Consider the following 14,932-nt stretch of genomic DNA (forward strand, 5'->3'; position numbering starts at 1 on the left):
AGACACAAAATAGGACATACCAGGCTAGCAGTACTCTTTCCTTAGTGATGGTGGACTATACTGATTTCTTAAAAACCCATTGTTCATCTTAAAAAACTTGAATCATCATTTTAACATCCACAGAAGAGGCATATGTAGAGGCTAACAGCCTTGACTACTTACAATTGAAAGTGAAGCTATTTTCAACATCCTCCTTTTAAATTCTAGCGACACGATGTTTCCTGCTGTAATTATGCAGCACAAGGAGCTGAGGTCAAAGCCCTCTCTGTATTCTGGAATGTTCACTATCTTCATTATGTAGTACTGGTCCGTGTAAAATCCTGTCACCCTAGTCACCATATAAAATGAACAGGTTAAATGAGAAGTTGTCTTCTTACAGACTGTTTCAGACAAAGTACATACATTTCCTTTAATAACTTGAAACCAGTAGTTAGCTCTAATATTTTGTGGTCACACTAGTTCTTTTACTCAGTTGCACTAAAGTAGGGCTTAGCTAGGGTATTTTGTGGTCACACTCATTTTTCTCACCAATTGCAGCAAAGTACCGGTTAGCTATAGTATTTTGTAGTCACACTAGATTTTTTTCACTTAGTTGCACCAAAGTAGGGCTTAGCTAGAGTATTTTCTGGTCATACTAGTTTTGTTTCACACAATTGCAGCACAACTATCTATTTTTGCTTGGCTATGCCAAACATCAGTGTCTATTAGAGGCGAATATCTACATCTCATCAAATCTACGCCACAAAGGTACTCGCTACATGTTTGCAACTACACTGTTGTTAATTCAAACCCTTAGTTGAGGGCTCTGTTTGCATACTAGCACACGTATGTATGAGTATCACACACACGCACACACGCACGCACAAACGCACGCACGCGCGCGCACACACACTATTTCACCGTTTCATTTTTTAACATCCTGAGGAATCCTTTAGGTAGAAGCTATACAAGGTTTCAATAGCTACTTCCGTATCTTGAGCAGGAAGATTGTGTTTTAAAACCAACCAAACAATGTATAAGCTTTTTTAACTGTAAAACAGTTTCAAAAATACATTCACTTCATAAACTAAAAAATGTTTGAACATCGACTGAGATATCATCAATTACAGCTTTCAGTAGCTTCTTAAACTTTGAATAACATACGTTAAAGAGGTTTTCTTGTAGCTGAGAAGACGAAAATTAAAAACAGTAACAATTTATAGCTATTTTATCTAGTATTAGATTTATCTGATATAAACTTCTAGAGCACTGGAGATGAAATCTTTCAACCACGCCTAAACTTTATAATGTTAAAATTCTGTTGAAACATTTACACTGTTAGCTGGTGCTAGATAGGAACTCATAAGTCATATTTCTAAAACAATTTAGAAGAGAAATTAACAATTTCAGTTCAATAACAATAACATTGTTAACCATAACAATTAAGAAAAAATTTAGTCGCATCATTTTGCAACTGCAGATTTTTAGCTACGAAAAAAATACATTCTTCTGTTGATATTAATAAAAATGTTTTAACATATTTTTTCTTAATTGTTTCCAAATATTCAATCCTAAGTTTAGCAGGGTTTTTTAAATTACAAGCAGTTTAACAAATACTTCTCAATCTTACTCGATAAATATGAAAACTATTGTACAAATGCACTTCCAAAACCGCTAATTTTACCTGACAGTAAAGGTGTCAAGACAAACAATACATCAAAAAACAAAAATAGACTCATCCACTAACACCATGCCATCCGGCCGGCTATCCTTCTGTCCTAAACAAAACTTAGAGATTAGCAGGCTTGTGTTCCCTGGTTGCAAGTTGGGGCGGCTGCAAATGTTCGGCGGCTAGTTATGAACACCTGGGGGTTTGGGAGCGGTGTAAGCCCCCCGAAGCCCCTGACCTTTTAAACATGAACAACCCTCAAAGTATGCATAAATGCAATCAATTGTAAGCATCAAAATCTACATAAATATATTGTTTATGGTTCATGGTAGGGAAAACCTCTTCTTTATTTAACGACCGATATAAAACTCATGACACTACAGATTTCTGTAAGGGACATTGACAGAACAAGAGCTATTACTTCTTTATTGCAATAGCTTTTGTTCTGTCAATTTTTCCTATTCAGAAATCTTTCACTACTGATTCTGTATCTATTTCAACATCTTTATATATGTGCAATATTAGAAGATTATTTAGACGTCCCAATTATAGTGCTCTTCATCGATGTTTTGATTCAGTTATGTTATGAGAAGGGAAATACAAGTTTGGGGTTCTTTTTCACACCCCTACTATAAGCTATAACGTTCAGTTTCCAAGTCTCAACAACGTCTCACAAGATCACTCATTTGGCGAGATCACCACGGTCCACGGAGACGATATAGAACGCTAGTTGCCAGTAAATTTGTTTTTGGAAAATCCAAGTTAATGGAGCATAGACTGAAATTCTTATTACTTAGCCGCCCAAAATTACTAAAAAGTTGGGACGGCTCAGCCGCCCCAGGGACTACGGGCCTGGAAATTAGTAAAAAATTGCTTTCAACAGGATTTGAGCTCATTACTTACCCTTTGGTAAGACCAGTCTCTAAGAACTGGACCAATCAACCATCCATGCGTAAGCAGAATAATTTTACTTATAGCTATTACACCTGATGATGAGTAAAACAAGGTCGCAGTTGTAGGCTACCTATTAAAAAGCCCTATTGGTAAAGATGACAGAAAGACTCGATTGAAATATCTATTTATTAAGACTTCTCGTGGAGTATTTATCTGTAAATAAATATTTACCTGTAAGTTTCTATAGCTTGCAGAAGTTCTGACACAATGGTTTTCTCTTCTCTTCTTCCTCCATAAGGAAACACAACAAGGTCACGATTCACAAATCGGCTCTCTACCAGCTGAGCGCAGAGCGTAATTTCTTCTGTCGCCGCATCGGGTAGTCCAAGAACTTTGAACTATAATAGAAATTAATACTATAAGATTAATAGCTTGATGAGATGAATCATTCTAATTTTAGCAATGTGGAAACATTGCTTGAACTAAAATTTGGAGAGGTTATGACTTTACAGATGTGTGTAGTTGTAATAAGCTTTATTGATTTTGAACCTTGACTTTCAACCCCAACACCACCGTAAAGTTTAAAAAACAAATGCATGTAATCAATACCAAAGTTCAAAACTAGTTAAATGAATTGCAGCATCACCAGGTTTGCACAGTACAACCATAGCAGGTTTGCACAGTACAACCTTAGCAGGTTTGCACAGTACAACCATAGCAGGTTTGCACTGTACAACCATAGCAGGTTTGCACTGTACAACCATAGCAGGTTTGCACCGTACAACCATAGCAGGTTTGCACAGTACCACCATAGCAGGTTTGCACAGTACCACCATAGCAGGTTTGCACAGTACAACCATAGCAGGTTTGCACAGTACAGCCATAGCAGGTTTGCACAGTACAACCATAGCAGGTTTGCACAGTACAACCATAGCAGGTTTGCACAGTACAACCATAGCAGGTTTGCACAGTACAGCCATAGCAGGTTTGCACAGTACAACCACAGCAGGTTTGCACAGTACAACCATAGCAGGTTTGCACAGCACACCCATAGCAGGTTTGCACAGTACAACCTTAGCAGGTTTGCACAGTACAGCCATAGCAGGTTTGCACAATACACCCATAGCAGGTTTGCACAATACAATAATAGGCAAATGAAAGAGCATTTCTAATATACTGTAAATGTAAAAGTTCATAACTAGCACCTTTTGCCTTCTGTCAAATAGCTTTGAGCCTTTGCGTAACAAGAATTATTTTAGTAACTATTAAAATACATGCTTAGCTGCAAGTAAAGCAGACTGGTTCATTTTGACTGAACAAGCTAACTGCACGTTCGTCTGCAAAACAGAGTTCACAGGTCAACGACCTGAAATCACATATCACTGACTAACTCTTATGGCCCATTCTCGCCAGCCAATCATGCGATGCCAATCACAGACGCGCGTATCACGCAGCCTGACTCAAGATCACTTTGTATTAGGAATGATGACGCAATGCAATTGATGAGCAAGGGAAAAGATAACTCCTTTGTTTGTGTCTATGATATATGAGCATAATAGTACAAGATCTTTACACTAATAATGGGATTAGTGAGAGTAATAAAGAGTATAAAGAGATCAATCTAATCAGTTAATCGTCAAAATGAGTCATCCAAAACTATAACCTACTTCAGGTTTTGTCTTGTCAATTTTTGCAAACGTTGCACCGCTGAGAAGCACCAACTTGATGTCTCCTGTGGAGCCCTGTAACAACATAGCATATTAGTCAAACGTAGGTTTCAAAAATATTTACTCCAGTAGTCAGTGTATTTTATTGCAAAGTTCATAACAGGTTTTTTACATATAGGTGTAATATGATTAAACACTACGTTTTTCAAGAATGGAGTGAATGGAATAGACGAAGGTGTCTGAAACAATCAAAACAAGATCCTTCCAAATATTACATGTCTCAAAATTGAATAGCCCTCACACATCTTGCCCTCTATTTCTAACTTCTGGTTCAAATGACTTCTATGGTAATAAGTATGGTGACTTGCATATCGATAAGTGCGTCACACTGATAGAGTCCATGTGCAGAACAAAACTCTTTTCTTTTTGTAAAAAGAATAATGGTTATTGTTATGATAATTATTTATCATAACAAGTATTATTTTTTGATTGTTATGTTAGATAAAAATTATTAATAATAATTATTAGGATGTTTATAGCTGGTCCCGTAGGTTTAGAGCAATGGGTGTCAAACTGTGGTTCGCCTACCACTAGTGGTAAGTGAGAGCTTTTTAAGTGGTTCGCGAAGATATTCTATATTTGTATATATCTATATAAATATATTACATGTTCTAATACAATCTGTTTTCATGCGGCCATGTTATATTACAACCAAGAAGTTGCAACAACTTCAGCTGTGCAAGGAATACTTTCCTATAGATTTCTGACTAATCATGAGTTCCAGCTACATAGTGTAGCCTGAAAGGCTATTCATCAGCTACGAGTTTGCCCCTCTACATGGGGATGTTAGCAAAGGTTTATGACTTTGGCTATTAAACCCAACAGCCGACATTGTCCACCAGAGCCTAGACATGATTTCAGATGCGCTCATAATCAGGTTGTACCATGGAATTGTATTAAATTGCATTTGATTATTTATTGATGTTATAATAAATACTATTAGAGTTGAGCAAAATAAGTTATTTTGATACGAGGTGTTGCAAAAAAGAAATGGATGTTACGCAATAAGAAAAAGTTGGAGAAACACTGGTTTAGAGCATCTGTTTTACAAAGAAATGTGTTTAACATAAAGTTTGCTAGCTTTCTTTCTCTGTAACTTTTTTGATTCAGTGCTAGGACAGCTGTTGCCCTGATGGTCTGCGCCACGAGGTTATTTTGATTCAGTGCTAGGACAGCTGTTGCCCTGATGGTCTGCGCCACGAGGTTATTTTGATTCAGTGCTAGGACAGCTGTTGCCCTGATGGTCTGCGCCACGAGGTTATTTTGATTCAGTGCTAGGACAGCTGTTGCCCTGATGGTCTGCACCACGAGGTTATTTTGATTCAGTGCTAGGACAGCTGTTGCCCTGATGGTCTGCGCCACGAGGTTATTTTGATTCAGTGCTAGGACAGCTGTTGCCCTGATGGTCTGCGCCACGAGGTTATTTTGATTCAGTGCTAGGACAGCTGTTGCCCTGATGGTCTGCGCCACGAGGTTATTTTGATTCAGTGCTAGGACAGCTGTTGCCCTGATGGTCTGCACCACGAGGTTATTTTGATTCAGTGCTAGGACAGCTGTTGCCCTGATGGTCTGCACCACGAGGTTATTTTGATTCAGTGCTAGGACAGCTGTTGCCCTGATGGTCTGCGCCACGAGGTTATTTTGATTCAGTGCTAGGACAGCTGTTGCCCTGATGGTCTGCGCCACGAGGTTATTTTGATTCAGTGCTAGGACAGCTGTTGCCCTGATGGTCTGCACCACGAGGTTATTTTGATTCAGTGCTAGGACAGCTGTTGCCCTGATGGTCTGCGCCACGAGGTTATTTTAATTCAGTGCTAGGACAGCTGTTGCCCTGATGGTCTGCGCCACGAGGTTATTTTGATTCAGTGCTAGGACAGCTGTTGCCCTGATGGTCTGCACCACGAGGTTATTTTGATTCAGTGCTAGGACAGCTGTTGCCCTGATGGTCTGCACCACGAGGTTATTTTGATTCAGTGCTAGGACAGCTGTTGCCCTGATGGTCTGCGCCACGAGGTTATTTTGATTCAGTGCTAGGACAGCTGTTGCCCTGATGGTCTGCGCCACGAGGTTATTTTGATTCAGTGCTAGGACAGCTGTTGCCCTGATGGTCTGCACCACGAGGTTATTTTGATTCAGTGCTAGGACAGCTGTTGCCCTGATGGTCTGCGCCACGAGGTTATTTTGATTCAGTGCTAGGACAGCTGTTGCCCTGATGGTCTGCACCACGAGGTTATTTTGATTCAGTGCTAGGACAGCTGTTGCCCTGATGGTCTGCGCCACGAGGTTATTTTGATTCAGTGCTAGGACAGCTGTTGCCCTGATGGTCTGCACCACGAGGTTATTTTGATTCAGTGCTAGGACAGCTGTTGCCCTGATGGTCTGCGCCACGAGGTTATTTTGATTCAGTGCTAGGACAGCTGTTGCCCTGATGGTCTGCACCACGAGGTTATTTTGATTCAGTGCTAGGACAGCTGTTGCCCTGATGGTCTGCACCACGAGGTTATTTTGATTCAGTGCTAGGACAGCTGTTGCCCTGATGGTCTGCACCACGAGGTTATTTTGATTCAGTGCTAGGACAGCTGTTGCCCTGATGGTCTGCACCACGAGGTTATTTTGATTCAGTGCTAGGACAGCTGTTGCCCTGATGGTCTGCGCCACGAGGTTATTTTGATTCAGTGCTAGGACAGCTGTTGCCCTGATGGTCTGCGCCATGAGGTTATTTTGATTCAGTGCTAGGACAGCTGTTGCCCTGATGGTCTGCGCCACGAGGTTATTTTGATTCAGTGCTAGGACAGCTGTTGCCCTGATGGTCTGCGCCACGAGGTTATTTTGATTCAGTGCTAGGACAGCTGTTGCCCTGATGGTCTGCGCCACGAGGTTTTTTTGATTCAGTGCTAGGACAGCTGTTGCCCTGATGGTCTGCGCCACGAGGTTATTTTGATTCAGTGCTAGGACAGCTGTTGCCCTGATGGTCTGCGCCATGAGGTTATTTTGATTCAGTGCTAGGACAGCTGTTGCCCTGATGGTCTGCGCCACGAGGTTATTTTGATTCAGTGCTAGGACAGCTGTTGCCCTGATGGTCTGCGCCACGAGGTTATTTTGATTCAGTGCTAGGACAGCTGTTGCCCTGATGGTCTGCACACGAGGTTATTTTGATTCAGTGCTAGGACAGCTGTTGCCCTGATGGTCTGCACCACGAGGTTATTTTGATTCAGTGCTAGGACAGCTGTTGCCCTGATGGTCTGCGCCACGAGGTTATTTTGATTCAGTGCTAGGACAGCTGTTGCCCTGATGGTCTGCGCCACGAGGTTATTTTGATTCAGTGCTAGGACAGCTGTTGCCCTGATGGTCTGCACCACGAGGTTATTTTGATTCAGTGCTAGGACAGCTGTTGCCCTGATGGTCTGCGCCACGAGGTTATTTTGATTCAGTGCTAGGACAGCTGTTGCCCTGATGGTCTGCGCCACGAGGTTATTTTGATTCAGTGCTAGGACAGCTGTTGCCCTGATGGTCTGCGCCACGAGGTTATTTTGATTCAGTGCTAGGACAGCTGTTGCCCTGATGGTCTGCGCCATGAGGTTATTTTGATTCAGTGCTAGGACAGCTGTTGCCCTGATGGTCTGCACCACGAGGTTATTTTGATTCAGTGCTAGGACAGCTGTTGCCCTGATGGTCTGCGCCATGAGGTTATTTTGATTCAGTGCTAGGACAGCTGTTGCCCTGATGGTCTGCGCCACGAGGTTATTTTGATTCAGTGCTAGGACAGCTGTTGCCCTGATGGTCTGCGCCACGAGGTTATTTTGATTCAGTGCTAGGACAGCTGTTGCCCTGATGGTCTGCGCCACGAGGTTATTTTGATTCAGTGCTAGGACAGCTGTTGCCCTGATGGTCTGCGCCACGAGGTTATTTTGATTCAGTGCTAGGACAGCTGTTGCCCTGATGGTCTGCGCCATGAGGTTATTTTGATTCAGTGCTAGGACAGCTGTTGCCCTGATGGTCTGCACCACGAGGTTATTTTGATTCAGTGCTAGGACAGCTGTTGCCCTGATGGTCTGCACCACGAGGTTATTTTGATTCAGTGCTAGGACAGCTGTTGCCCTGATGGTCTGCGCCACGAGGTTATTTTGATTCAGTGCTAGGACAGCTGTTGCCCTGATGGTCTGCGCCACGAGGTTATTTTGATTCAGTGCTAGGACAGCTGTTGCCCTGATGGTCTGCGCCACGAGGTTATTTTGATTCAGTGCTAGGACAGCTGTTGCCCTGATGGTCTGCGCCACGAGGTTATTTTGATTCAGTGCTAGGACAGCTGTTGCCCTGATGGTCTGCGCCACGAGGTTATTTTGATTCAGTGCTAGGACAGCTGTTGCCCTGATGGTCTGCGCCACGAGGTTATTTTGATTCAGTGCTAGGACAGCTGTTGCCCTGATGGTCTGCGCCACGAGGTTATTTTGATTCAGTGCTAGGACAGCTGTTGCCCTGATGGTCTGCGCCATGAGGTTATTTTGATTCAGTGCTAGGACAGCTGTTGCCCTGATGGTCTGCACCACGAGGTTATTTTGATTCAGTGCTAGGACAGCTGTTGCCCTGATGGTCTGCACCACGAGGTTATTTTGATTCAGTGCTAGGACAGCTGTTGCCCTGATGGTCTGCGCCACGAGGTTATTTTGATTCAGTGCTAGGACAGCTGTTGCCCTGATGGTCTGCGCCACGAGGTTATTTTGATTCAGTGCTAGGACAGCTGTTGCCCTGATGGTCTGCGCCACGAGGTTATTTTGATTCAGTGCTAGGACAGCTGTTGCCCTGATGGTCTGCGCCACGAGGTTATTTTGATTCAGTGCTAGGACAGCTGTTGCCCTGATGGTCTGCGCCACGAGGTTATTTTGATTCAGTGCTAGGACAGCTGTTGCCCTGATGGTCTGCGCCACGAGGTTATTTTGATTCAGTGCTAGGACAGCTGTTGCCCTGATGGTCTGCGCCATGAGGTTATTTTTCATTGAGAAAAGATAACTTCAATTTATGCATGGTGAACTTCATCTAACTGCGTCCTTTTGTGGTAAAAGCGCATCACTTAAAAGTGAAATGAAAAACCTTAAACTTGAGGAGAAACAATTTAAAGAAAGTAAAATTATTGTTATTACGATAATTCTATTGCTGATATCAAAAGAAGCTCTGAAGTAACTTAACGTGCTTTCTAAAACTTTAGTTGTACACATACAGGCTGTATATTACGGGCTGTTGTACACATACAGGTTGTATATTACGGACTGTTGTACACATACAGGTTGTATATTACGGGCTGTTGTACATATACTGGTTGTATATTGCAGACTGTTGTACACATACAGGTTGTATATTACGGGCTGTTGTACACATACAGGTTGTATATTACGGACTGTTGTACACATACAGGTTATATATTACGGGCGCTTGTACACATACAGGTTGTATATTGCTAGCTGTTGTACACATACAGGTTGTATATTACGGGCTGTTGTACACATACAGGCTGTATGTTACGGACTGTTGTACACATACAGGTTGTATATTGCTAGCTGTTGTACACATACAGGTTGTATATTACGGACTGTTGTACACATACAGGTTGTATATTACGGGCTGTTGTACACATACAGGTTGTATATTACGGACTGTTGTACACATACAGGTTGTATATTACGGGCTGTTGTACACATACAGGTTGTATATTACGGTGACTCTTATACCGATGTTCTTTATTAGGTGACTTATTTGCTTATTTCAAGTTACATGTATATACATGTATATGACTTCTAATATGCAAATAAAAATGCATGTGCAGTGATCCTATCTGAACAGATTGCTATCTTCAACCATTAAAACAGGAAACGTTCAGAATTAAGCTTACATAATCATTCAAAAACATAATTTTACAGCATTTTGCTCTACATGTTTAAAATCAAAACAAAATGATGGTTAATCTAATACATAATTTATGGATATTGACTAAATTCACTATGAGTAACAATTTTGTAAGTGACAATATTAGTTGTTCAACAAAGGGGTCCAGTTTATTCCGCACATCACTGCATATTGTAACTTTGATTTTGAGCTGAGCATCATATAGTATGTTCTACAACCAAGTAATTGTTTTCATCTCTACTGCAACTTTCAGCACTTGAGAATACAATTTTATTGTAATCTCACTATTTAGAGCTTTAGGATTGTAGACTTTTTGAAGTTGTCTTCTCTAGCCATTCACAATTCCTGCAGCATTTGTGAAGCGTAAATCAGCAATATAAAAAGGGATGTTTAAATAATATTAGCTTTGGAGATCCACAGATCTTCATATAATACTTACAGAAGACAAGGAGTACAAACAAGGCTCTCGTTTCTCCACCTTAGATTTGGACGAAGCAAGAAGTTCATCTGATATAGTTTTCACTCCCTCCGCCATGACACTACTTAGTGACCTCCAGTCGCTGTGTTAAAATGATGATAGCATCAAAAGGCTAAGCATATTTAGCAGTTGATATAAAACATTGCCAATATCTCCAAGGTCAGAACAATTAAAATGTCATTTATTATTATTTGATAGTGATTATTAATAATAATGTTATTATTATTAATGCTATTTATAAATTATTTAAATAATTTATTATTATTTAGCATAAATCTATTAGAAAATAAAAGGAAAAAAGAATAGATTGAAAAAAAGGATTAAAAATCTCTTGATCTTTGTAGAGATTGATAACAGAATGAAAAAGAATATATTCTATTAGAAGCATGTATTAAGTCATATTTAGTTCAGTAAAAAATATTCATAAAGATGATTTAACTGTTTACTAGGTGACCGTAATCTTAACATTTATCAATTCAATATAAATTTTAAATTTGTAAGCACTGGCTGTTTAAAATAGGAAGTGCAAATAGTCTACTGATCTTATCTCTGCTTCTACTTAGGCCGGTGTGTCAGTTGTATTTGCATACATTCATCTAATAAGCACATATTTTCTATGCCTATGAGCAAGTCTTTAGATAACTTGACCTATTAATTGCTATTATACAAACAAACCTGACCTAGATTTTGAGTATCCATCAAGTTTTTCAGCCTTTCTGTCAAAGATCACATGGGATATTTTGTGATCGGTGACACTTTGGGAAGACCTAACAAAATGGCTGCTAAATGGAGTTTCATCGCAAGGTATCTCTCCAATGAGTACTGCAGTTGGTTTGACCTGTTATGAGAAAATATTTCAATTGTAAGAATTTAAAAAAAACAGAAAATAAACCATTTTTGGGAAAAAGGCATTTTTGTAAGGATTTTTGTAAGGATAAGGCAGCACAATATTTTTACAAAATTGAAAATATTTTCTCCCCACCGACAGATAATGTTGTTGGCTACATTAACTCAATGACAAGGTTTTGCAGGTTTCTCTCTTAAGCTGGGGTTAGGAAAGAATGTTATCAAGGTTTAATAGCATTCTTGATATCATGAATTTTTTTAAGAAAGCATGATATCCACAAAATTCTAATGATATCAAAAACATGTCAGCACTACAATTATAATATGGGTTAAAAAATTTAATGGAATTAAAACCATTGTGAATCAACTGGCGGCTTCAGCCATACTCACAAGTGAGACTTTGAGCCTGTGTCTGAAGCCTTAGTTCCTAACCTTCCCTGAGATACATTTATAGTTTTACATAATTTTCCTTTATTTTGAATGAACTCGCAAGATTCATAGCAAACTGGCAAACTAAACGATCATAAACCAGAGTGTTGCAAAAATTCTGTACGTATAGAATGCTGATCATGGTTTGTCAAAACATTGCTTTTAAAATTTAGCGTGCAACTAGCTTTAACTTGGGAAGTCTTGGAACCAAGGCTTAATAAATAGAAGGAAATAATAAAATTCTACCTTACTTATAATCTTTTGCATAAGCTGGTCTACTGGAGCATACAGGTGGTTGCACTACAATATATAATTATGTGATCTGTCAAGCAATATTATAAGAGAAGACAATTTCATGTTTTAGGACAAATGTTGTCAACTATGAGCTCTTTCTTGTGGACATTATGATTCCTTGGTTTTAATAGAATTTATTTAGTTGTAAAGGAATTTATATATTTTTACAAATGAAGTTTGTTTAAAAGCTAAAAATAAAACATCAATTTTTTGATGTTGTTCCCCAAAAAGAGCATAAAAAGGGAAAAAAGCTGACACTACAGTAGTGATTAACTTACTATATATAATGTGTACTTTTGTTTTATTTACAACATGCACAGTACTGTTTCATGTGATCAGTACAAAAATAGACTTACGTCTCGTTATTTAAAAAGGAAATAAAATTGCTTTGTTAATCTGTGGAAAAGCCGGATTATATTTTAGCGTCATACAGCTGTAACGGCATTCTTTTCCGGAATGTTCTTCCTAAATCTGTGAGATCAATTACTCACTGTCAATAGTGATTTGGGATAAGAAAGTAAACAAAAATAGATTAAACACTTTATGAAGCAGTTTAACTGATAGTGAGTCTAGTTTGTAGCATTTCAAAGATTGCTTTAAAAAATAGTTGCAGGGCACATTACTGCTCTGGTGCACAGCATAAAAATTAATAAAACAACTCTCACCATGTAGATAATGCCTAGAGAACTGCAGGCTATAAACATTATCGCAGGATCTGAACCTCTGGAGCCAAAGCAACATAGGGTGTCTCCTCTCTTCATCCCAAGAGCCATTAGTCCCTTGGCTACTTGCATTGCCTACTCGAATAAAATTCTGGTAAGTGTGCATACCTTTTAAAAAAGTGTAACAGCGGTGAATTCGAGTCATAGATAAGTCTGACCTCACACATAGATGATAGCAATAGATGAGTAGTTAGGCCCCAATTTAACTTTCCAAGGTTTGTTTTTAAAATGGGGTAAAGTTTTTATTCTTTTACCATGATCTTATTTTTGCGTTCTTCTGCAAAACAGGCTTTCTATAATGAGATTACTAGAGAAGCTTTTCCTAGCAGAAGGACAACAATCAGCCTTACGATGAATCTCACTGACATTTGGGCAGTGAGAAATGCAAAGAGTAAGCAAGCGGAACAGACTCGACCGAATCACATTAAAGGTTGACTTGCAACAAAATTCACATTGCAGTTATTTGGTGTCAAAAGATTCACCATGTCTTACTCTGCTGTGTTGTAAGTGCAACATATGTGGAAATGCAATTACAAGCTCTTAAAAGCTCAAAAACGAACAGTTAATCGCAGCCATCACGAAAACCCCGTAGATTGGAATCCCTTTCAAAAATTGCTCAAATGTGACGTAGTCGAACATGATGGCTTCTGTTTACACCTTCATGCAACCTCGTTCATAGAAATATTTTCACAAATATACTTCACGCATTCAATAAAACCATGTCTATTGTCCTTACACGTCTATTTCATCATCATTGTAATGCAATTTTTTTAACCTTAGCTCGGAGGAGTGCATATCATCCTTTGATAAACATGACGAGCTTATTGGTCCCCTGTGATAGTCAAAAGATTCTGCACAAAAGATTCCCAAAAAATATAGCTAGTGAGATGACTATAACTAGTGAATCAATCGCCTATCAATTGAAAAAAATTCTTCCAGGATTAAAATGTGAAACTGCACAGCAAAACGCACTTGCGAAAATTCCTTGAGAATGATTTATAGTTTGTCACTAATATTAGCAGATAAAGGAAAGAGAGAAATATCGGTCGTCTCTTGTTTTGGAATACTTTTATAACTAGTACAATAATTATTGCGTTCAACAGCTTAAAGACAAGCAAATGGTTACTAACACTGGTGCGCCGCATACAAAGAATTTCAGAGAAGAAATAAAACAAGAACCTAAAATAAACCTGATTGTAAAGCTCTTTTTGTCCCATCTCTTCAAATGGATCCACCCATGTAACCTTGTTACCAGCATCTCTGAGAGCTGCTTTCTCCCAGAGCTCTGGAAGGGTGTAAGGACAGAGTGGGTAGCGAGTGTCGTGGTAGTAGCTCTTCACCAGCATCTTGACTCCTCAGTAGTCTTGTGTGAAATGTGGTGATATGCGTGTACTTATCTCTACTGATAGCTGCTGATGTCTTCAGTTGATAACATGTATTTAACCTCATTCTGGAATTAGTGTTGGACAAAGTTTGATGTGTATATGAAATAATACTGAGAGCTCTTGGCTGTTAGCTAATCACCACAAATTTGTCTTAAGCAGATATAGGTCTGCTCTAATCAGTGCCAATAGAAAACTTGAGTAAGCGCACTAATAAGAGCTTCGGCTTCTACAGAGCTACGTCATGACTTTACATGATGACCAAAAACGTTAGCCTATTTGTTTCCATATACCGACATATATTGCCTCACTAATCGATCAAGTTTTGTGGCTTAGTGGGTTAGTAAGGCGTTGGAATGGTGAACAGGAGGATCTGAGATCAAATCTTCTGTGAGACTGATTCATTATTCCAAGATTTCAATAGTTATAGCTGGATGCACCTACAAACAAATGACCAACTTTGAGAAATATATATATATATATATATATATATATATATATATATCTATATAACTATATATCTATAGATCTATATAGCTATATATCTATATAGATGGCATAATGTAAACTTGTAATGGATTGGTGAGGTAAGGAAAAAGGAGAGGGGAGGCAAA

The 14,932-nt window shown here is 39.4% G+C and overlaps 1 protein-coding gene across 1 annotated transcript in view; it reads right to left on the minus strand.

The window, feature by feature from the left end:
• Positions 1 to 14,415, minus strand: part of LOC137403617 (medium-chain acyl-CoA ligase ACSF2, mitochondrial-like) — a 34,294-nt gene extending 19,879 nt beyond the window's left edge. Inside the window, exons 1-8 of the mRNA XM_068089594.1 lie at positions 14,127 to 14,415; positions 12,880 to 13,011; positions 12,167 to 12,220; positions 11,326 to 11,483; positions 10,607 to 10,727; positions 4,210 to 4,284; positions 2,774 to 2,940; positions 163 to 328 (exon numbers count right to left, since the gene is read on the minus strand). Coding sequence (XP_067945695.1) covers positions 163 to 328; positions 2,774 to 2,940; positions 4,210 to 4,284; positions 10,607 to 10,727; positions 11,326 to 11,483; positions 12,167 to 12,220; positions 12,880 to 13,011; positions 14,127 to 14,282 — 1,029 coding nt within the window. The 5' untranslated portion in view covers positions 14,283 to 14,415. The remainder of the gene's footprint in view (positions 1 to 162; positions 329 to 2,773; positions 2,941 to 4,209; positions 4,285 to 10,606; positions 10,728 to 11,325; positions 11,484 to 12,166; positions 12,221 to 12,879; positions 13,012 to 14,126) is intronic.
• Between the last annotated feature and the right edge of the window lie 517 nt (positions 14,416 to 14,932).

The sequence above is a fragment of the Watersipora subatra genome, chromosome 9 (genome assembly GCF_963576615.1).
Source record: "Watersipora subatra chromosome 9, tzWatSuba1.1, whole genome shotgun sequence".
NCBI lineage: Eukaryota > Metazoa > Bryozoa > Gymnolaemata > Cheilostomatida > Watersiporidae > Watersipora > Watersipora subatra.